General features: G+C 42.5%; 1 protein-coding gene, 1 long non-coding RNA gene, 1 other non-coding gene and 1 pseudogene across 3 annotated transcripts; 2 read left to right on the forward strand and 2 right to left on the reverse strand.

Moving 5' to 3' along the window:
• Positions 1-3744: 3744 nt before the first annotated feature.
• Positions 3745-4259, reverse strand: LOC123430291 (annotated as a pseudogene).
• Positions 4260-6677: 2418 nt separating this feature from the next.
• Positions 6678-13321, forward strand: LOC123426753 (DNA-directed RNA polymerases II, IV and V subunit 12). Its single transcript, XM_045110634.1, has 3 exons — positions 6678-6874; positions 10728-10820; positions 13047-13321. Exons 1-3 carry the CDS (start codon positions 6832-6834, stop codon positions 13067-13069), a joined length of 159 nt encoding a protein of 52 aa, XP_044966569.1. The 5' UTR covers positions 6678-6831; the 3' UTR covers positions 13070-13321.
• Positions 13322-14555: 1234 nt separating this feature from the next.
• LOC123426755 lies at positions 14556-16635 on the reverse strand. Its single transcript, XR_006622315.1, has 4 exons — positions 16361-16635; positions 16132-16259; positions 15330-15424; positions 14556-14835 (listed from the first exon to the last, which is right to left on the reverse strand). It is a non-coding gene; the product is annotated as an uncharacterized LOC123426755 (long non-coding RNA).
• Positions 16636-21620: 4985 nt separating this feature from the next.
• Positions 21621-21693, forward strand: TRNAR-ACG. The gene has a single exon. It is a non-coding gene; the product is annotated as a tRNA-Arg (tRNA).
• Positions 21694-22751: the final 1058 nt, after the last annotated feature.

The raw sequence follows: 22751 nt of genomic DNA on the forward strand, positions 1-22751 counted from the left end.
CTCGGAGTCGACTCGGAAGACAAGCGTCTCCGTCGGCAACAGATGGAGGTGGCGCGGGCTCCACACGAGTTGACGCAGCCGGCTCAGGCTCGAGCGCATGCGGCTCAGACTTGGGCGCATGTGATTCATGTCATCTTCACCGACAACGAAGAGTAACATGGTATGTAATATGTAGGCTATTTATTTTGGATGATTTTATATAAATATGAAATATGAAAGAGTTGGATATGAACGAACAGATTTAAATCGTGACCGGTCATTGTCCATAAACGTGTTCAGGGTTTGAAAGATCAGAATTATAAGTTGTGGCCGTAGATGCTCTTAGAGCAAGTCTAGTAGAGCCCTCAAATCCTCAAACCCTTAAAAATAACCGTTTTTTTACAGTTTTCGTCAGAAAAAACGGTAGACTAGAACCCCTAAACCCTCAAACCCATAAAAAAAAATTAGAGGTCCAACCCTCAAACTGTTTCTCAACCTGTAGAAGTGAGGGTTGGGAGGAAAAACTCCCCCCAACCCGCACTCCTGTTCCACCCTCGCGCGGGAGGGATTTCATCCCGCCTCCCGGCTCCTGTTGCCGCCTCCTCCCGCCGCCTCGCCGCCATGGAGGCCTCCCCCGCCGCCCCGCCTGCCGCGCCCGCCCCCGCCCCCGGCCTGCACCCGACCGTGGCCGACGTGGTGGCGGCGACCCACGTCGGGGCCAAGCGGCGGCGGGCGGGCCTTGCACCACCTCCTCCCGCCTCCCCGGCTCCCGCCTCGGCCCCCGTCCCCGCCGCAGCGCCCGCCCCCAAGAAGAGTCGGCCGAAGGTGTCCTCCCTTGGGCCGCGAGGGGCTTCCTCCAAGGTCGCCGGCTCATCCCCGACGCGGAAGAAGCTTCTTATCACCGAGAAGAAGAAAGAGGTCAAGCTTGACAACAAAGACATTGGAGACGAAGCTTCTTATCACCGAGAAGAAGAAAGACGTCAAGCTTGCACAAGTTGAAGCAAAGCGTGAAGAAGGAAAACGCAAGGCCGACTTGGAGGAGAGGATGATCAAGTTGAAAGAGGCAAAGGTATGGAAAGAACTCATGGTGGAAGAGAAGGAGCACATGATGATGTCCAAGAAGGACATTGATCAAGAACAATTGCAATGGTGGAAGGATTACAAGGAGGACATCGCGGAGAGGAAGAGGATATTCCGTGGTGCGTCCTCTACTCTTCGAGGTGACACTCCGATGAGTGGTGGTAGCGATGGCGGTGTGGAAGACTCCACCACCGACGACAATGGAGGTGCTTGATGGACGTGGAAGTGGTCTAGGAAATGGCGCCAAGTGCAACTTTTTTGTGATGGTGCCGATGAGAGGGGAAAGATGATGATTGTGTGATGTAAAAACTATTAAACCATGCATCAATGATCTTTATTTCCATGTTTGTTTGAAGGTTTATTGTGTTTTTCTAGTGAAATTGTGATATGCCAAATGACATTTTTAAGGGTTGGGGTTGTGGCAAAGACTAAAACCCTCAAACCCAACCCTTATAACGGGATATTCCGTTATAAGGGTTGGGTTTGAGGGTTCTAGTCTTTGTCCCTGTTTTTCAACCCTTAAAAATGTCAAAAATGGTCAATTCTCAACCCTTAAATCTGGTTTTAGATTTAAGGCTCTGTTTGGTTTCAATAAGTCAGGTGACTTATAACCAGTGACTTATAAGTCACGCGTGTTTGGTTGTCATTTGACTTATAAGTCACCTTTCCATGCAAAAGTGGGTGACTTATAAGTTTTAAGTTGGGGTGGAGCAACTTATGACTTATAAGTTGGGTCTGTTTAGGCCTTGTTTGGTTTCAATAAGTCAGGTGACTTATAAGTCAGATGACTTAAAACCAGTGACTTATAAGTCACGCCTATTTGGTTGTCATCTGACTTATAAGTCACCTTTCCATGCAAAAGTGTGTGACTTATAAGTTTTAAGTTGGGGTGGAGCAACTTATGACTTATAAGTTGGGGTGACTTATAAGTTAAGTCTGTTTGACAAAATAAGTCACTTTTTACACTTTTCAACTTATAAGTTGGTGACTTATTTGGAACCAAACAGGACCTTAACAAAATAAGTCACTTTTTACACTTTTCAACTTACTAGTTTATTGTCCGTGTGTTGCCACGGAGCAACGAAACACATTGTTGTTAAATAATTGTTTTAATTTAAAAGTGTCTTTCAAACATGACATCATGTGATTTTGATATCTATAATAACAAATTCATTCTCTATACGTTTATTCCCTCATGCTTCTTCCTGCATAGGCAATTGTCGTGTCTCTTCAACCACTCTCTCCTCGTAAGAAGATAAAGCGATATTTTTCTCATTGCCATTTTTTTCATTCACCTTTTTCTTGCCATGGTGTGTAAGCCCTCTTTTCAAAATCTTCTATTATATAGTATACAACCCAAAAAGCATATGATTCGATCACCTCCAAGTTTCAACATGACACTAAGAGCCAACATTCCTGGTTAACAGAAAACTATGACAGCAAACTACCATCACACGGAATATATAAGTGTGTGTGTATATTCTTCAGGTTCTCAATATCTAACACCGGAAATGTACATAATAACATTTCACTGAAAGTTTCTTGTGATATGCACGTTCGATCTTCGGGTTCCTTTTCTCCTATCAAAGCATCTCCTTTTCCAATCTATCAAAAAAAGTAGCTCCCACGCAAATGGAGCCTGGATCAGTGAAGCAGCGAGAGAGGAAGTACTCGTCAAGCTCGATAATGATCGAGAACCAGCTTGATACTTGAATGGCGATGGTAGGCTATGAGAAGACGTGATGCAGTCTAGCTCACTCACTGCAGGAAGTAATTCTACACACATCAATATTCAAACACAAAAATTGAAATATGACACATTATTCAAAAAAAGCACAATGTGCACGCAACATGATACTATTTTATTCATGCACTTGTCATGGGCACAATAGGTGCGCATTTGAATTTGAAAATAAAGTAATCATTATTGGATATGCATATATAGACTTTTCATGCATAAATTGAATCCTACATGCAACTGCAATCATGAATCAAACCTGCACATGTGAAATACCTCCATATTGGTGACGATTGATTTTTTTTTCCAGTATGGTATCCATCTGCAATCATGCATCAACTCTCCAAATCATATCATGATCTAAATTGTCCCAATTTGGAAGTCTGCATATTATGTCGACGTTCCGGAATTGGGCCCCAACTTCTGAGCACCCCACAGAGAACCTGCATGTATTTCGAAGCTAGCAAAAAGACCTTCCCTCAATTTGCATGGGGCCCTTGAACGTGCACTCAGAATTACAGATGCAAACCTAAAACAGTTCGACACATGTCTAAACTGGAAACACGGATAAGGCGACCAATACAATTATTTCACTCGCAAAACTCATCAAATCCTCATTTCCTCAAGAGAGTAATAAACCACCAAGAGCTACCTAAATCAAAGAAAACATAGCCTGAAACAAACGATAATACAACACATGGACACATATATGATTTAATGAATATTGGGGTCATTGGAGGCAAGGCTGCGAGAAAATCATCAACCACAGCGCAACCTCGTACTATGAGACCACTGCATTTGATCTAGGGCCCCAACTTCCGAGCACAACTACACTCATTCCTGAACTCCTAACCCGATGAGCAGAAAACGGACACAATCACTGAAACAAACACACTATATACGAGCATAAACCACTGGAGAATTATTGTTGAACAATCCATTCTACCTTAGGTGCTGCTGGGGTACATGAAGTCGCGAACCTTCTTGCCCTGCAGAACAAGAACCGAGTACATCAGTGACGGGTACGACGGATCACGATGACGTGTGAAGGCGCAAGCAAAGGAGAGACTTGTACCATGGAGGTGGCGGGGAGGTTGAACCGGAACTGCCGCGGACGACGCCGGAGTTGCCGTGGGGGCGCGTGACCTTGCCCCAGATGCAGCGCAAGGTGGTGCCGCTGCTCTTGGTCTTGGCCTTGTAGACGTAGGCAATGCGCTTGCCGGCGTAGTAGGACACGTCCTCTTTGGTGCTCACCCCCTCCACCTGCAGCAGCCACATGCTCTCGTACTGGTTCGAATTGGACCTGCGCCGCCGCCGCCGCAAAACGAAGTGAGAAACCCCGCAACGACAGCACGGATCGAGAGATGGAGGTGGCGGGCGAGATGGACGGTCACCTCTTGAAGCCCAGGATGGTGCCCCGCACGTATAGCCGGACGCGCTGGCCCTGGCGTCCCAGCACCATCCTGATACCATACGGAGGAAGCCGCGGCCGTAGAGCAGCAGCGCGCCATGCGCTGGCTGGTTGTTGGTGGCGTCGACGCGGTTGGTGTCGTCCGTGCTCGCCCAGTCGAAGCGGAACCTGTCCCGCGGCTTGGCGACCGTCTTGGGCTTCTTCTCCTTGGATCCCCCGAGGTACTGCTCCCTAATCGCCTCCAGCTCCTTCTCCCGCGCCTTCTCTGCCATCTTCACCGCCGGTCTTTCTCCCTGGCGTCCCTGTCCCTGTCCCGATCTCTGTCGCGGCAGTCACGGTGCCGGTCCTGATATTCTCGTCGTGGTGAAGAGGAATCACGAGGGGGAGGCGGTGGAGTGGGGAGCGCGGAGCGGCGCTGGTTGGCGACGGCGGCCTGGCGGCGCTCGAGGGCGTGGTGCTGGTGTTTTTCCTGGGAGAGGAACACCGGGCTCGGCTCCGCGGCGTCCAACACTGGAGGCGATCAGGGAGCAGGATCCGACGGTGTGCCGGTGGGTCACTCGAAGAACACTGGCTCATTTCTATCCATAGGTACCAAAAACTAAATGTGTCATGAACATATGTCATACGTACATGATTGCTTGAACTGAAAATTGCAAATGGCAGGCTGTATTGTAGGATCATCGATCAGGCACTCACTCACATGGAGCTAGATTTGTACATGACCGCCTTGTCGAACAGATGAGCTCCCCATGTCCCCGTGGACTCGCGCTTCACGCACTGCTTCAGGTCCTTGGTGAGGTCGTAGACGACGGCGTCACCGTAGGAGAAGTCGACGCTGATGGCCTCGAAGTAGAGCGCGTGGTTCGTCAGCGTGAGCCTCCCTGCGACAATGTGGACAGATCACCTTACATGAGGCCCTCCTGAAGGAGCACGGACCAGCAGCACCGGCACACAAATTTACCATAGGGAAGGTGCTTAATCAGGCCACGTGGACGTGCCGATGTGCTGCAGGACCGGCTGCGTCGTGGCGGCGCCGAAGATGTCCAGCACCATCTCGCCGTCACAGAGGTCCAGCGCCGGCGCCTTGTGCCCGCCGGAGATGCATTTTGTCGATCTCAGCACGCTGAAGATCAACAGAGACATGGAGATCACGCAAATGTCGTACGCTGTGACAATGGCGGGAGCAGAGGATGTCTGTTGTATCAACTACTTGTCCAGGCTCTTGAGGTACTTGTGGTAGATGAGGAAGTGGAGGCGGCCGTCGGTGGAGTTGGTGAGCGCGTCGAAGAGGTTGCAGACGGTGATCGGGTGCGCCATGGCCGGGCAGGCGGGGGCTATCTTCGCGAACGCCTCCGGCCCGACCGTCCTCCTCCCGTCAACCTGCACATCCATTCCAGAATCCACCAACGAATCATTATGGAATCGATTGAGCAAGAACAGAGCACAATATATAGTGAGGAGGCGAAGCGGTGGGATGACCTGAATGGCCGTCTTGGTGGGGCTGGAGTAGAATATGGACCCGCCGTCGTTGTCGTCATCGGCGCCGTCGCCCCAGCTGAACGCCATTTTTTACAATGACAGGACCGTCGATTAATCTTGATGATCGATCTATTTCAACACACATACACACACAGATGACAGACCTGGAGCTCAGCTTCCGTGTCGGGGTCGGGCGCCTCCCAGGCGAGCATCATGTCGTAGGTGAGGGAGTGGAACTCCGTGTCGCCGAGGTGGTCGTGCCGACGCCTGGTCTCGGCGCGCAGTGCGACGTAGGAGCAGTACTCCACGATGCTCCTGGCGTAGGCGAGCGACGGCTGCTCGTCCGGCTCCAGCCGCCGCACCAGCTGCTCCACCGGCACGCCGGCGATCCGGGAGAGGGCTTGACGCGCGGCGGTGGTTGGCTTGCATGGGACTGGAGGGAGGGTTCGATGCTGCTGCTTCTGTACATGAAGAAATCACCGTAGCGGAGGTGCCAGCGCGATGGGTCCGGCGTCCCTGCCGAGGCCAACGCGAGAGGGGGGGCATGGCGGCTGGGCAAGGGAGTTGGGGGAGATGGGGACGTGGGAGATATGGGGACATGGGAGGTGCGTGAGTGGGTTGTGGGCTGTTGGATGAATCTCGTACGTGGGTTAAGATACAATTAGGGTCTATTTAATGAACCGTTTTTTTCTTTATTTAATCGTCTGGTTTATGGAGGGATGGAAAAAAATCGATGGAAGTGCCAGCGGCAGGAGGTGAGGAACGAAATAGAGGTCGAACCGATCGAACCATCACGATGTTCGATCCTGTTTTAATAGTAGAGAGAGATAAGTTGATGACTTATTTGGAACAAACAGGGCGTAGGGTTCTATTAGACATCGCTCTTATGGCCTCAACCCGGATCGGTTAGATTAGAAATAGCGTGATTGAGGTTGGTTAGGGAAAAAACAAAAATTTCCCCTCGAGCGAGATAAAATAGCCTGGGTAGCCTCCGTATCCCGCAGTCATGCCACACGGAGTCACGGACTTGCCGGCGAATCACGAATCCCGTCCCAAGTTCACTACTCGCGTCGCATAGGCTTCTGCCCGCCGAGCAGCCCCTCACGAACCCTAGCTTGCTAAACCCTACTCCTTCCCTTCACCGATGGATCCGCAGCAGCCGGAGCCTGTCAGCTATCTGTGCGGAGGTGATCTCCTTCTCTCGTTCGTTCTTTTTTTTGCTGGAATTTGTCGACCACGAATCGCTCTCTTCCTCTCCCGAAAAAAAAGGGGGGACGAGTCGGCGACGATTTCTCCCTTGGGAACGCCGGCGGGGCTGCGGTTTCCGCCCTCCTCTGCTCGCTGCTCCGGCAGCGGGTCCCCCGTTTCTCTCTTGGGCTGTTTCTATAGGTGGGGTTAGTTTTTTTTGTGTGGACTGTCAGACCCGGGGTGGTCTGAAGATCAAGATTCAGACAAACACACTCAAAGCAGTGAAACTTGGTGGAATTATTGGTGTTTACTCCTGAAACTATGAAGAACACAATATTTCACATGGTATTACTTTAAGCGATGTGCTATTATGTTCGATTAGCTATGTAGAACCACCCGTGTCTAAACAAGTGTGTCCTAAACAAAACTGTATCCCAATATTCTATAAATCGAAAGGAAGAAAGTGAAATAGAGATTTTTTTTTGGCCAAAAGTATCCTTGGCTTATTTATCTTCTGCCAAGATGTTTTCTGCATCCAGGGTTGACATCCATGGCAGATGCTCATTTATCTTATCATTTTTTTAATTGTGGGTGTAAGTTACGGTTTTATAAACGATGAGCTTATTAGTCTTGTTATTATTTACCAATGTTTGTTGCATTCTGTTAACTAAAAAATCTAGCCATGTTAATCTGCACATTTCCTTAGTTTTTTAACTCGAGGCATACATATAAAGGACAACTTCCTAGAATTGCTTCTGTTGGAGAATGGTGGGAATAATCTGTTGTCTCATCTGCTGAAATCTTAGTTTATCCAGATGAGTTAAGAGTATCTAGTTGAGTTAAGAGCCTTTCACTTGCTTTGCAATTTCTCATGACCATGATTTATTTTCAGACATTGATTTAAAGAGTAAACCTTGAATCTGAAGCCTTCCACTTGAGAGTATTCACATTTCCCCGCTTTAATGCATCAAGTTCTCATGACCATGAATTATTTTCCGACCTAGAATTTTTGTTTTCATATTCTTTCTGTTTTTCTGTGAGTAAATTTGCAAGCTATAGAGCAGAAAAAACAGTATTAGGATAAAGTTTGGGTACTGCAACTTTGAAATTTCATCACTTTCTAATGTGAAGCGGCTATCAATACAAAATATTATTATGTCCCACTATAGCGTTGAACAGAAAAAATGTGTTCACTTTGGTGTCTCTTCTCTTCTATTTATAAAAGTAGAGTTTACATTTTCTTATATACAGTTCAATGACTCTGAACTAAATAAGACGATCTAGACAATTATTCGATACATAATCTGGATTCAGAGGATAGTTTGGTAATGGCTTTGCAGTTACTAACTTGACTAATAACTAGTTAATTGCCCGTGCGTTGCTACGGAAGCCAATATTTTTGCAACACAACCGAGATTATATTGAGAAAACATGATGAGTTGAGATCATCAAAACATCTACCCGATCTTACAAACATGATATTTTGAGCAACATTAAGATAAATACGCATCAATTCCACATATCAGAGTGAAAGCAAGCATGAATCAAGTATAGTAAACATGAAGTTCAAATTAAAGGAAGCATGTTCACATCATGATGGCTAAGTTCACCACAAGTCTCTATTGCAAATTATTTTCCTATGATATGGCTCAAATACCCCCATACACTTGCAGGAATCACAAATCATAGGGGATTCCTGTCATATGTGAGCAGGTTGATTCCCATCATATATGTCATATAGGGGATTCCTCAATAATGTGTGTTCATTCCATGCATATGTTAAATATATGCATATCTCTAAGATCTGTACTAAAAAAATTCTCACAACGACAAACAAACTGTACCAGTTCAAAATAAAATGGCAACCTTTTGTCCCCTTTAACCAATCAATTCTCCCATATAAGCATGAAGGAAGTAGTAGTGCATTATGATCACACGACTTCTTATCCAGTTAGAAAGATAGTCAATACTTCCACCACAACAAACTCAACATTCTCAAATATAAATTATCATAGAGATGGCTTGGTATTTAGATGCTTATTTGCTCAATCGTTACTTCAAACCTTATATATGCTAGCAACTAAGATTTCTGGAAATTGAAACCTCCCCATGGTCCGGCTCCAGCAGAGTACCGGCTCGCCTCGTTGTTCTCGTGTTGCGTAGCCTTTCTCTGTCGAGGTGGCAGCATCGTCATGATGGCCTCCTCCAAGCTCCCGTTCTCATCAGTCAGCTCAAGATTTTTTTTGAAAAGGAATGTTTTTGTTTATAGATGACAACTACATCATCAAAATTTAGACATACAAGACCAACAATGAAGAATTTTGTAACAACTACTTGTTTTATGTGGGTATATATAAGCTCCCACATTTTGCATTACAAGTTAGAAAACAAAAAATGACACTCCCTCCAATCCATATTAATTGACACTACTTTAGTACAATCCGATCCATAATAATTGACGCTGCTTTAGTACAACTTTGTACTAAAGCAGCGTCAATTGATATGTATTGGAGGGAGTGGTTAGTTTCCTTTTTCCAGTTTGCAAGACATACGATTATATAAAACATGTTATTGTAGCTACTTTGTTTTTTTCTCTCCGAGCAAGAATAAATAAATGGAAAAAAGATATGTGTGTGTATTATAATTGATTTTTCTCTCCCAGCAATAATATGCATAAATGTAAAGAGAATATAGCTTACTGTTATATGTGCGACCATTGTTCCATCTACATAGTTAAGAGGAGAAACAATGAATACACCTATAAATTTGATCGCACAACAACTCTGCAGTGCAAGATAATCAAAGAGGATAATAGACGATCATAGTATTGACACTAATTGCCTATAAATACATGAAAGTTGTGGATAAAGTTGACAAATAATGAAACTTACATGCATTCAGAATAACCAAGTATTTGTAGCTGCTGCTAATTTCAGAAATGATCTGTTTCACCCCACAGCCCCACCCCCACCCACTCTCTGACAAAGCCTAAGCTCCATCCCTAAAGATGACTAATAATGGATAGAGGGCGGACAGGGAGCATGGGTGAGGGGTCTATGGCGACAAGGAGAGCTATGCGAGAGGAGATAAGGGGCGGTAGGTGCTCATCGCCTTTGCCACGTTGAGCGATGAAGAAGAAGGACAACGACAGTGATTTCTCTCATGAGAGAATCGCGGGATTGGAGACGAGGGAGTGGGGGTAGTGGGAGATGGGACGTGCGGTCGTGGCTTGTCCCTTTCTTTTTCATCCTTTTTTCTTTTTATCGCGCAGCGAGGGGTCGCAACTTTCTTTGATTCTTACCGCGTGGGTGCGTGCGAAGGAGGGGTTGAGGTACGAGGTTGAACCATCACGACGGCATATCCTCCTTTAATAGTAGAGATTAATTTGTAATCTCTGTGGACAAACATTCCAGTTATGCCATTTCTTTTCAACGCAAGCACTACATCCATTGGGTTTGTGCCCCTTTTCATTCTCGTTGACCTCCAGTGTGGATGATATTCTTCCAAGGAAAAATAAAGTACACTTTTCAATGTTTTATTAGAAATGTCTCATATGTATAATCTCCCAAAAAAACTTATATTTTGAATTCCTTCGTATTTACATGGTAAATGTTAATATATTTATTTCTCTGACAAGTATTTCCGGACGGAGGGAGTATTATGGTATTAAAGTGCCACCTCAAACAACTAGCTTGTGCAGATTAACAAATTTCTCGTTGTGTATGCAGTATAAATAATTTGGTTTGCCCTTCATATTTTAATGGGTTATTTTTTTTAACACACTCTCATTGTTTTTCCGCAAATTTGATATCCCCTTCATATTTTAACGAGTATGTGTATGTGTGTCTCTAGATTGCGGAGCTGAGAACACACTCAAGACAGGGGATGTGATCCAGTGCCGTGAATGTGGTTACCGCATTCTGTACAAGAAGCGCACTCGTCGGAGTATGGGCACTTCAATTTGTCCTCTCGATCTCTTTTTAACCTTTTAATTTGTCCTGTTACGGTTGGGCATTTCATTTGGCGATTGCTTTGTTTGCTCTTGTCTGATAGTAGGTTATGAATTGCTTGTGCCTTGTGCTGTTGATATTTCATCTTGATCTAGTCCAGCCAGTGAACATAGTTCCATCTGATACAAAAAAAAATCATCACTATGCAATTACATGTAGAAAAACAAGCTATGATGTGCATCTAAAACATTGAAATTCAGTTTCACAGAGTAGTACTAGATAGGAAAGCATGGCTTGATTATTATTTTAAAAACATTGAAATTCAGTTTCACTCAGAAATGGTTGCTTTTGGGAGGGAGAGGTTGCCACCTTGCCGCGATTTCCCAGCTCGACTATGCAGTGGTGGCGGCACGTTAGCTGGAGCCTCGAGCAGGCTCGAGGTGGCATTTGCAGTCGAGCAGCCTGAAAACTTAGGGTTCGTATCGGGCCGAGCCCGTTATTGGGCCTCCTGAGTCCCCAGCGTGTCCCTATTTTTTTCTTTCTTTTTAATTCGAAAATGAGGGGATACTGCAGGATACATGTATCGCGTGTCACGTGTCCCGCCTTACTAGAATGCCGATTTGGTAGTTTCAGCTGTGTTTGTGCTTTTTAGGATTATTAGGCATACATGCCTTTCAACCCACTTTAGTTGAGGGTCGAGTTTGTTTCCAGGTTCTTCTGTTCTTGGTTGGCTCTCTCTATTGTTGTTTGTTGATCGTGCATCCTGCGCATTGATCCAGCAGCGAGACCCGCCCTGGCTGTAAAGCGAAGCGGCACGTCCTTCCTTTCATAGATGCTTTTGTAAAAACTTTGTAAATTTGTCGTTGAGGAACCACTAGAATCGACCAACATATCTGACTTTGTCAACAGTTCTTACGAGGACCATTATTCCTATCAGATTGTAAACTCCGACACTGATACTCATTCCGACATTGTGGAAATACACAGGATCATGCATACTTCCTCCGTTCCTACATATAAGCCTTTTTAGAGATTTCAATATGGACTACATACGGATGTATATAGACGTATTTTAGAGTGTAGATTCGTTCATTTTGCTCCATATGTAGTCCATATTGAAATCTCTAAAAAGACTTATATTTAGGAATGGAGGGAGTATGTAACTTATGTCTTGATTTAACACATCACTTCATATTGTTTCTTTCTCTTTTTTTTTGTATTGTACTTTTCTTAAACAAAGGCGAGGCAGGCAGTGACTAGAGTTTGTGTTATAGTAATATTTTTCTGTTTGTAGAGGTACACATTTTTCTTTAACCCTCTTTTGTGTCTCCAAACCCAATAATGTTGCTACAAAAGTTTAAGTGTTTTGATGTGTGTTAAATGACCATAACCCGGTACACGTCAGCTACATACCTACTCCCTCCGTTCCTAAATATAAGTCTTTCTAGAGATTCCACTATAGACTACATACGGAGCAAAATGAGTGAACCTATACTCTAAAAGATGTCTGTATACATCCGAATGTACTCTTTATAGTGGAATCTCTAAAAGGACTTATATTTAGGAACGGAGGGAGTATGTTACAAACAATGCACTTGACATATACCTTCCGTCATCAAGTCGCAGCCACCTGGCGCCCCTATCGATATTAAAGGATACGGCCGGTCTTGCCACTTTAGTGAGGCCTAGTGATGTTTGATCGCAAAGTGGCTGTTACAAATTGGTCGGTTTTAGGTTCAAAGCAGGTACCTGATCGTGTATTCTGTAATTTTTGTTTTTATTATTTTTTGCTCTTGTGGTTGCTCTGTTTGAGAAAGATATGATGTACTCCCTCCGGTCCTTTTTAGTCTGCATATTAGCTTTGTCCGAAGTCAAAATATCTCTACTTTGACCAAATTTATAGAAACATGTATCAACATTCACAATGTCAAATTAATATTGTTAGATTCATTACGAAAGCTAGTTTCATGATATGTATATTTGGTGTTGTAGATGTTGATATTTTTCAATATATATTTGGTCAAACTTTGTAAAGTTTGACTTGACCCAAATCTAATATGCGAAGTAAAAAGGACCGGAGGGAGTATGCTTGATGCTGCCACTGGATATTAAATTTTTAATTCAGCTAAAACTGCTCTCTCTTTTTTTTGCAACATACAATATGATCTTTGCTTTGCATGGTGTGTGCAATTTCTCATGAACTGTCTTCTTGCTTGGGCAGTTGTTCAATATGAAGCTCGCTGAAGACAAAGGAAGAAACTTCATTCACTGTTAAGTGTGTGCCCTGAGACAAAGCTACTACAAGGGAGAAATGTACTAGACAGTACTCACGCGCAGGTGTCCATTGGACTTTGGCTTGAAGTGGTAAAAACTTGTCAAACATGTATTGAAATTTTAGACATTTGAGGATTGAGATTATGCATCTTTGGAAGCTGGATTTCAAAGATGGTTATTATTGCTGTCTCCAGCAATAAAGTGCCCTGTTGATTGGACTCAGACTTTTGCTGTTATTTGGTGCTCGTATGATTGTTACCTTAATAATTCTCGTGTTATGTTCTTTAGTTTTTCTAAACTGAGCTTCGTAATGTTCTGTGCAATTACGGATTTCCATTACGTCATTATTTTCAAAACGGAGGCAAAAGATTTGCCCCATCCATTAATTAAGAAGAGAGTTTAGAGTTTGTTACAACCAACCCATGAAAAAAAAACCATGGTGATTACTCAGCGTTCAGTGAGCGACACTAGTTTTTTTTGCATCTGCAATGCTCCAAAGCTTTGCTTTATCTAGGATGATGTTGAGTAGAATGGTCGGTGAGCTTGGTGAGGGGACCGTGGCCTTCCGGTTTGAAACGTACATCCCAGTCCGGTGATCCCACCAAGTCTCAACGGAGTCCTTCAAATGCCATGTAGAGGTGTCCATGTAGTGTAGCCCGAGATTCTTGGTGACCAAATTCCATAGCCTATTTTCATTACGTCATTATCATACTAGATCACCCAAAAGCCAATTTGAACCATGTACTATGTGAATATTATAGGGCACATGTGAGAGAAAGCAAAGATCAAGATTATAAATACTTACTGTAGTAATGATATTAAATTATAGCCATGTGACCGCGTCTAATGTGTGAATGCCAAATCATCTTTTGTAACCCTGTTTTACCTTGGCGTCATTCTCATCTAGGGAATACAAAATTACCTTGGTGTCATCCTCATCTAGGGAATACAAAATGTTTGTATCAGGGTAATGGTGTGGGCAATAGCATGCAAGTAAATTCATATTGAAAGGAGAAGGCATGATCCTCTCATAATTTACATACTATAAACTCAGCTTCTCATAATTTACCTCTTCATCGCCTCCACAATCCTATCAGAATTTAGGTTGGGGCAATTGCATGAAGGAAATTCATATTGGAAGGAGAAGGCATGATCCTCTCATCATTTACATACTATAAACTCAGCTTGTCTACTGATGAAAAATTGATTCAGTTCTAAAAGTTCAAAATAGAGGAGAAATACATGTCCTCTAGACTGGGCCACCTCTTCGGGCACCATCATCAGCAGCAGGGAGATGAATCCACGAAGCATCATCTCTATCATATCTGTAGACATGCTGAAACTGAAAATTAAACTAATGTTTATGCAGGAGGCATCATTTGTTCTTATCTGATAGAGGACTCCAAACTTCCAATGAGCTGCCAATAATATTTGAATGAGTTTTATTTGCAAAGCATGACACACGACGAAGCTTCTTATATACATACAACACGTAATATGCTAGAATTTTTTTTGAACAGGGAGTATGAGAACTAACAAAATTATCAATGCACAACAATATCTGATGGAAGAAGGCCGCCTCGCAGTCAGCAAGCAAACATTCAGGGAGGAACTGCACGGGTCGTTAGTATCATGCCATATGCACCTAAGATAGTTGGCATATACTCTCACGATTGACCTCTTGATAGTCCATCCATTGCACCGTTATATCCTCCTTCCCTCGAGTATGTGTTAAACTGGGTAAAATAATTGAAAGCTCAGTGCTGCAGTATACATAATAACAAAGTTTGTGCAATGACAGTGAAATAAATAGAGCTAACCAAGATAGACCAAATCATGGACATGGACATGAATATCAAAGAGACAGGAAACCTACGGATGGGTTAGATAGCAAGTCGCCGGCGAGGACGCCCAGGTCTGGCTGACAACACCCGGCCCCACGCACAGTTCGGAAGCACATTCTACCACATAATCAGATGGCATGCAAGTACCAACAGCGACCAACCAAACCGAATAAACCATATGAATGGTTGTGAATGAAGCCAGAATCATAAGCATCTCACAACTAACCAAATTTAACTGATAATTCAAAATACTAAAGATCCTCCTTCCCTCGAGTATGTGTTAAAAGGAAATTCTCCGAGCAATAGCCGATTCAGTGCCTATCTCTAAGGCTCAAGTAAGGAAATTATCAAAAAGGAGTAAACTGGATTGGAAGGAGCTGCAATACCTATGGGTGGGTTGGAGACTGCGAGGTCGCTGGCAAGGACGCCCAACCAATCATGTTTCTTCTGTCATAAGCTCTTCTTTTACTTCGTCATGAAGCTGGGAAAAAAGCCAACTCGGTATGAGCTTTCGAGCTTCAAACCAACCATTTTCGTGAATAAATCAGGTTTCTTGTGTTGTATCATATAACAAAGAAAAGAACAAAATAGAAGTTTCTCTACCAAAGTTGTTATTGTCTTGAGTAAATGGAAGTTGAGATAAATAAGAATCCATGAGGCAAACACGAATTAGAAAATCAGCCACCACTTTATATCATCATCTTTGAAATTTTTTCACACGTGGCATAATTGCAAAGATATTTTTAAATGCCCATGTATGTATTTAGGTAATTATTATAAGCAAGAAAAATGAACCCGATCTCATACATAAAGCGGAAGACATTGAGCATGCTGCTATACTCTCCATCAAAACTAAACAACACAAATACTATCAGTTTGAAAATGTATTTTCATTGCCATAATGACATCATACACAGCCAAGTGCTAGTTGATTAGCTAACTAACACAATCCATATATTTAGCATCATGATTTCCCAAAATTCAATTTATAAATAACCTACCATGTGAAACTCAAAAGTAATAACCTCGAGTGAGGATCTAAGATAAATGATGTTTTAACTACTGCAATGACCTACTACCTGATATTCTGAAATTAACAGAAAATTCAAAAGCCTCCAAAATGCCACCATAATATCGACAAAATTGTAAAAAAGAAGAAAAAAAGGAGTACCCCTTGTAAGTACAAACCTGTCCAAACCATTGCATCAAGTTGTTTCCGTGGTGGCACAATATAACAAGCTCGTCTAGACTCATTTGCTTCGAGTTCTCCCCACCTCCAACATGACGCCGAGCTCGTTTGAACTCCTTTCCATATGCTACTTAAATTTGTTGAAATCAAAGGATATATTTGGAAGGGACTGGAGCGGCTTTATCTATTGAGGATTCCGTCAAGGAAGGATTCAGGCAAATGACTAACCCGTTGGCGAGATTTGTAGAGGCAGCAACCAGATCTTGGAATTGAGGCAGCAGATGTTGTGGATGAGGTAGCTTGTCCGCTACAGAGGAGCTGTGATTATCTGTAGGAGGGTAATTTCAACGGTTCAGCTATGCCGGTACGGTCGCCCTCTGATTATTTAGCTGACCACTCTCATCTTCTCAGGTATAATCAGTAATAGTACAACCCGCTCGTCCTATGTGCCGTTAACCTGCTCAACAACCCAGGCGTACTATCCGACATGCAAGGACAAGCAGAACGACACCTACTGATAGATATGACGGCGTGTTACAAATTTGAAAGGCAAAAAGAACAATGTGGGAAGGCAGGATAGAAACATATATACCTGAACCGAACAGGTCCATCTCAGGCCAAGCCAGCAGCACGAATGCAACCAACACTCTGTCTCTCCTGCAGCAGGAACAAAACTTTAGAGACGGAGCAAATGTGAAATAACGACTCAAATTAAGGGCTAGATGTCACTGATGGCACCTTTGCATGTTACCGTGTGACTTGCTGTTTAAATTTAAATTTAAACATTGCGAAAAAATCTGAAAAAAAATCATGCATGTTCACAACATATATTAAGATAACCCTTAAAAAATTCAGATCAAAATTCGAAACATACATCAAGAAAACAAAAAAGAGAAATATGTCATGAATAGTCACGAATGGTTCTGTGTAGACTATTCACATCTGAGTTTCTCTTTTTTGTTTCTCGGTGTATGTTTCGAATTTTGATCTAAATTTTTTAGGGGTTATCTTAATATGTGCTATGAACATGCATGGTTTTTTTTCAGATTTTTTTGTAATGTTTAAATTTGAATTTAGGCCGCAAGTCACACGGTGACATGCAAACGTGCATGTCACCTGATCTCTGTCCGGAGAGCACAGGAGGAGGAAGGGAGGGGATACTTTCCACCCTGAGGCCTTGTTTGGCATAAGTGGTTTTCAATCCTCCGATGAGGTGGGGATTCTAGGAGATTTGGTGAATCTCTCTCTTCCACCCAATACTCTTGAATCCTCATTGCACGAGTTTCACTAGCCCCCCTCGATGCTTCAAAACCACTTGGTTTGAGGTGGATTTCAGTGGATTGAAGGGGTTTGCTCACCACAAACCATGTCCGCCAAATGGACATGCAGGGAATCGTGAGTTTTTTGACCCCTCGGGGATAATTAGGGGTGTAAGCGGCGCGGGCTGTTCCGCGTGGCCGCAAAGCCGCCCCGCTAAATACAATAAAAGTGGGCGCCCGCAACTAACCGCATAACTTACCTGTGATATTTGCGGTTGTCCCGCAAAACCCGCATGTGCCCGCCCGCATCACGTGGACATGCGTGTGTCCTTTCCATACTACTCCAGTGACAACCACATAGCTTTACTCCTCAATGTTGTTCTTGCTGGAAACAACTCTATAAAATCCTGCTTGCGTCCTTGCTGGCTTGCGGCGTCGCGGCTACCCGCGTATCCCGCGTACAGGAAACCGCCCATCCCATGTGGCGCCTCGTGTTCAGGATTGCGGGATGCGGGACGGCCGCATCCCGTCCCACTTGCAACCTGAGGGATAATCCCCTAAAAACCTTTCCAAACCCTGCGCACCAAACAAGGCCTGATGAATCGCTAGGTTTTCATCGCTCTTCCAAATCCATATGCACGCTCAGAAAGGAAAACGACATCTGATTTCCTTGACTCATCGACTCCTCAAGCAACCGCATATGCGAAAAAACCCGGCTCACCAAACGTCGGCAGTCAGCGACGGTAAAAAATCGGGCGGCCCAACGGGTGTGGCGCACGCGGTGGCTTCACAAGGGTGGGTAGCCTAGTTTTTTTTAACACAGTATATATATATATATATATATATATATAACTCTATTCATCACCCAGGGTGCAGAATAGGTTATTTTTCATTCGAGGTAATCTTATGAGCTTTTTATAAATAAATTACATTTAAAATACAAATAGTTACATTCATATTGACCCACTATGTAAAATTTGGCATAAAAAAATAAAAATATAGGCTGTAAGACAAGAAAATATACATTTTATGTATATTTTACACTATGTTTTTACGTTTGTAATTTTACGTAACAAAAATCTTTTTTACGGTGATTATACATTTTCTTACGGTCTCTTTTTACGTATGAAATAAAAAAAAAATATGTAACGTAAAATTACGATGCATTGATGTTAAAATATAAGGGATAAAGAATAACTATTCCTCACCCAGGGTGACAAATAGGGCGACCCTATAGGTGCCCAGGCACCTTGCCAAGATGTCATCGGATCACATGTCACTATTGGATTTTAGATGGCAGATTGATTATTGGGTTTGACCCGTTAAGAAACTAGTTTAGATTTTCCAGATATATCTTTATCGGTCATAAGAAATATTCCATAATTTCGTTGCATCTTCATACCCACATACGTCAATGAGGTACATTTCAAAAATATAGTATGTATGCATACTTTCGTTGGAAAGAAGGGTACCCGCGTATGCTAGTTACCTGACAATTTTGTTGCGTGGAGGTTCTGCTATGGAAAGTCTAATTAATGGGTTAATCAATTAGCATTGATTTAGAAAAGATAATTGATACTATCATTTATTTAGTATCCTAAACAGATGGAGGGTCATGCATGCATGTTAATTGGAGAGAGAATCAAGATTTAATGTCAAGATTTCTAGGCGTAAATGTACTACTTAGGTATATTTTTCCTCACACTCGTGTTGACATTTTATTAGTACGTGATAGATGGACGGCCGTATATATCAGTTTGTATAGTAAAGTGTGAGTCTATATCGGTTACCAGTTAGTAACCGAGTATGTATGTTCAGGAGAAGTTAAAATACAAAGGTTTTTTTTACAACATTAGGTATATTTTTGAAATTTAATAAATGGGTATGTATGGTGAGCAGAAGTTAAAATAGGAATTTAGTAACCGGATTTATGTATATTATTCTTGGGTACAAAATAGCAATTGTGTATATTTCATTAGGTATAAAATACGCTTGGAATGTTTTATATTTCTGTTACGTATAATAACTCGAGTATGTGTATAATTTTATTAGGTATATTACCAACATCTACCAGTAGGTATAATACCCTCAACTATTATCACACGAATGTGCTAAGTATATAGTTGTAATGCGTACATATTTCCATTAGATAACCGGGTATGTATGGTGAGTAGAAGTGTTAAAATAGGAAGGTAGTAACAGAGTTTGCATATATTATCATTAGGTATGATAATCCCGGTGCGTGTACAAGACTAGTTGGACAATTTTTATAGGTATTTAGACTTTTGAATAAATTATTGAGAAGATAGTATCCGAGTACAAATTTTGAGACTACTTTTAAAGAGACAATAGTATAATTGTATAATGGAAAAAATTGTTATGACAGAATCACTAGCATGCATTGTTTTTGGAAGCTAATTTCCAATCAATGGTCGTGGAGGGTACTAATGCATGCAGGTAGAAATGGAAAGAAAACTGTTTGGAAAGTACTACTAAGTATTTGTAAGCGAAAAAAACCTTAACGGGTTGGATCCGAATAAGGTGCCCAAACATTTTACCTATACACACACACACACACACATACACATACACATACACGCATACACTTGAACGCACACACGCACATCTATCCTATGAGCAATTTCGAGAGACTGAGTTGACATGTTATCTTGAGATTTACGAAGTCATCGTAGACGTCTCGTTTTCGATGAGAAACTCTCCTTTCACTGAAATCGTATCGTCGAAAATCCTGAAATAAATTCAGGAATAATACAAGCATGAGGACTTGAACCCTGATGGACTGAAGATACCACGACCCCTTTAACCATCAAAGCACATGTTGGTTTGTGGTAGCCTAGAGTCCTTTATATGTTCCATTTGGGGGTATGACTCCCGCATAACATGATACGTTTCAGGTGATGAATATATTATAATTGTCTAACCCTTACAAGAACGTCATTATAAAATTATAAAATAACACACATATCCTTGGGCATATTGATGGCGTCGTTCTCTTGTGTTTTGTCGAAAATGAGCAAAGCTTGAAGCCACCTCTTGAAGAAGAAGCATGTAGTAACGAACAAAGGACCCGGTTGTTGTCTCAAGAAGTTGTCCAACCCCGATCCATCAAGAAAGAACTAGAGAGGCATAACATCCCTAGCTTTTCGATGAAGTCAAACATCACCATGCTTCAACCACAAAGAAGAAGCTAAAAGACCAAGGGGCAAAGGGAATTGGCGATGACGGCTGCATGAACGGAATTGTGCTTCGACCACAAACCACAAATGGTCGAGACAAAAAATGGGTTCCCAAATATGGCCCTTATTGAATCTCCAACACACCCTTCACCGACGTCAATCAGCTTTGTCGAACAAGGTCATGTTAAATCGCCTCATTACCGTCCAGACTGGTGTTGGATGTCATAGCGAGGGGAATCGACAGCAACGGTTGCACGAACGGGAAACCTGTAAATTACCCGATTCTATAACAAAAACATGCCATTTCCATAATTAGAAAAGGCTAATATAATCATCTAGTCCCTTAAGTTTATTGAGGCGATGTGATGTTGTGTTGGGCATGCGACTGCGTCATCCTCACGTGTGCGGGGGAGGTTGTTAGGGGGACGCGACACTGATGAGGACGCGAGCAGGGCAGTGGAAGGTTCGTAGTATATGCGGGTTGTCCGAGGCGGAGGAAGGAAGCAATGGAGGAGAGAACGAGCGTTGGGGGTAGCTCGATATGACGGTTTCGTAGGTGGCAAAACCTAACTATTAAATGCGAGTTGGTTTCATGGGATTTCATGTCACGAAGTATCCTCTATCCTAGAGTAATGAATGTTTGAAAATGGCTATATAACAAAGCTTTTGTTGTTGAATCTTTTTTACATCTCAATAGAAAATTCGATAAGCCGAAGGTCACACTCTATTCTAGGAGTTTGAGAAACATTTATTTTATCCCAAAATGCTAGTGTTATTTTTCCTTTTGAGAAAAATCTCGGTCAACTTTATTCATTGGTAGTAATGTTCACACGCACAACAGCTTGGTCGTGAGGATAAAATGGTAGAACTAGATAAGAAAGTTATCTATAATTTTGATAGAAAAAGTGACTCCATGGCCCAATGGGTAAGGGGCTGGTCTACGGTGAAGAGACTCTGGCTTTAGTATTTCCTTTTGCTCCTTGATTGACATCTCATGTAATATAAAACTAAAGCCAGATGTTGACATCCTGTGACTCCGTGGCCCAATGGATAAGGCGCTGGTCTACGAAACCAGAGATTCTGGGTTCGATCCCCAGCGGAGTCGTTTTTTCCTATTATTTATTTTTCGACCGTTCGTTGGGCCTAAATACGGGTGCACCTCTCGCGAAAACCTAATAGGACTAGGGGTGGGCATTATAAAACCGAACCGAACTGTGTTAACCGATTTTTTGGTTCGGTGGGAAATTTTAAAGTTGTTCGATGTTTTGTTTTTGTTCGGTTTTTGGTGTTTAGAAACCGAATAGACCGAACAAACCGATATGTGGGAACCACATGTAATACCTTGTTTCCATAAGTGCAACAATATGGAGGCATCACACATTTCTCCGTACAAAATATATTTCACATTCCATGTGCTTTTTTTACTTAATTATGGTTACTAGTTTGCTTGACCGAATGAATCATAGAATGATATTAAGGTTTTTAGAACTTGTGTTTATCTTTTTACATATTATACAATCCAAATCAGTGCTCTCGAGTCATTACACTTATACTAACAAGTGCATGAATTTTGATTTTTCGGTTAACCGAACAAACCGAACCGATATATTATGGTTAATATGGTTCGGTTTCTAAATTTTGAATGATTATTTTGGTTTTTATTTTTCCAAAACCGAAATTACATAAAACCGAATAAACCGAACCGTATTAACCATATAAACTGAACGCCCAATCCTAAATAGGACCATATAAATAATTGGGTTCAGCTGCGCATCCTATTAATTTTTTTCGACCATTCTTTGGGCCTAAATATAAGTGCACTTTTTGTGAAAGCCTAATAGGACCATATAAATAATTACGCTCGGCTGCGCGTTTACACCCTTCAAAAAAGAAAGCTACAACTTTATCCCTCAAAAAGAAAAAAAAATGTCGGAAGGAGCTCAACTATGAGGCGGACTAAAGTTACATGAATTTGTCTCCAAAAAAAAATAAAGTTACATGAATGAGCTGTAACTTTGGCAGCAATAAAGTCTTGCGTATTCTTCCTGTACTTAAAGCCTTAATATGCACTAAATTTGACTTTAGATTTTGTGAATCTGGGTTGCCTGACTCCTGCGTCTATCCTCTATGTTCCCGATTGTTCAGCTAGAGGATAAAGGGAGC

Source organism: Hordeum vulgare, chromosome 2H (genome assembly GCF_904849725.1).
Source record: "Hordeum vulgare subsp. vulgare chromosome 2H, MorexV3_pseudomolecules_assembly, whole genome shotgun sequence".
Taxonomy (NCBI): domain Eukaryota; kingdom Viridiplantae; phylum Streptophyta; class Magnoliopsida; order Poales; family Poaceae; genus Hordeum; species Hordeum vulgare.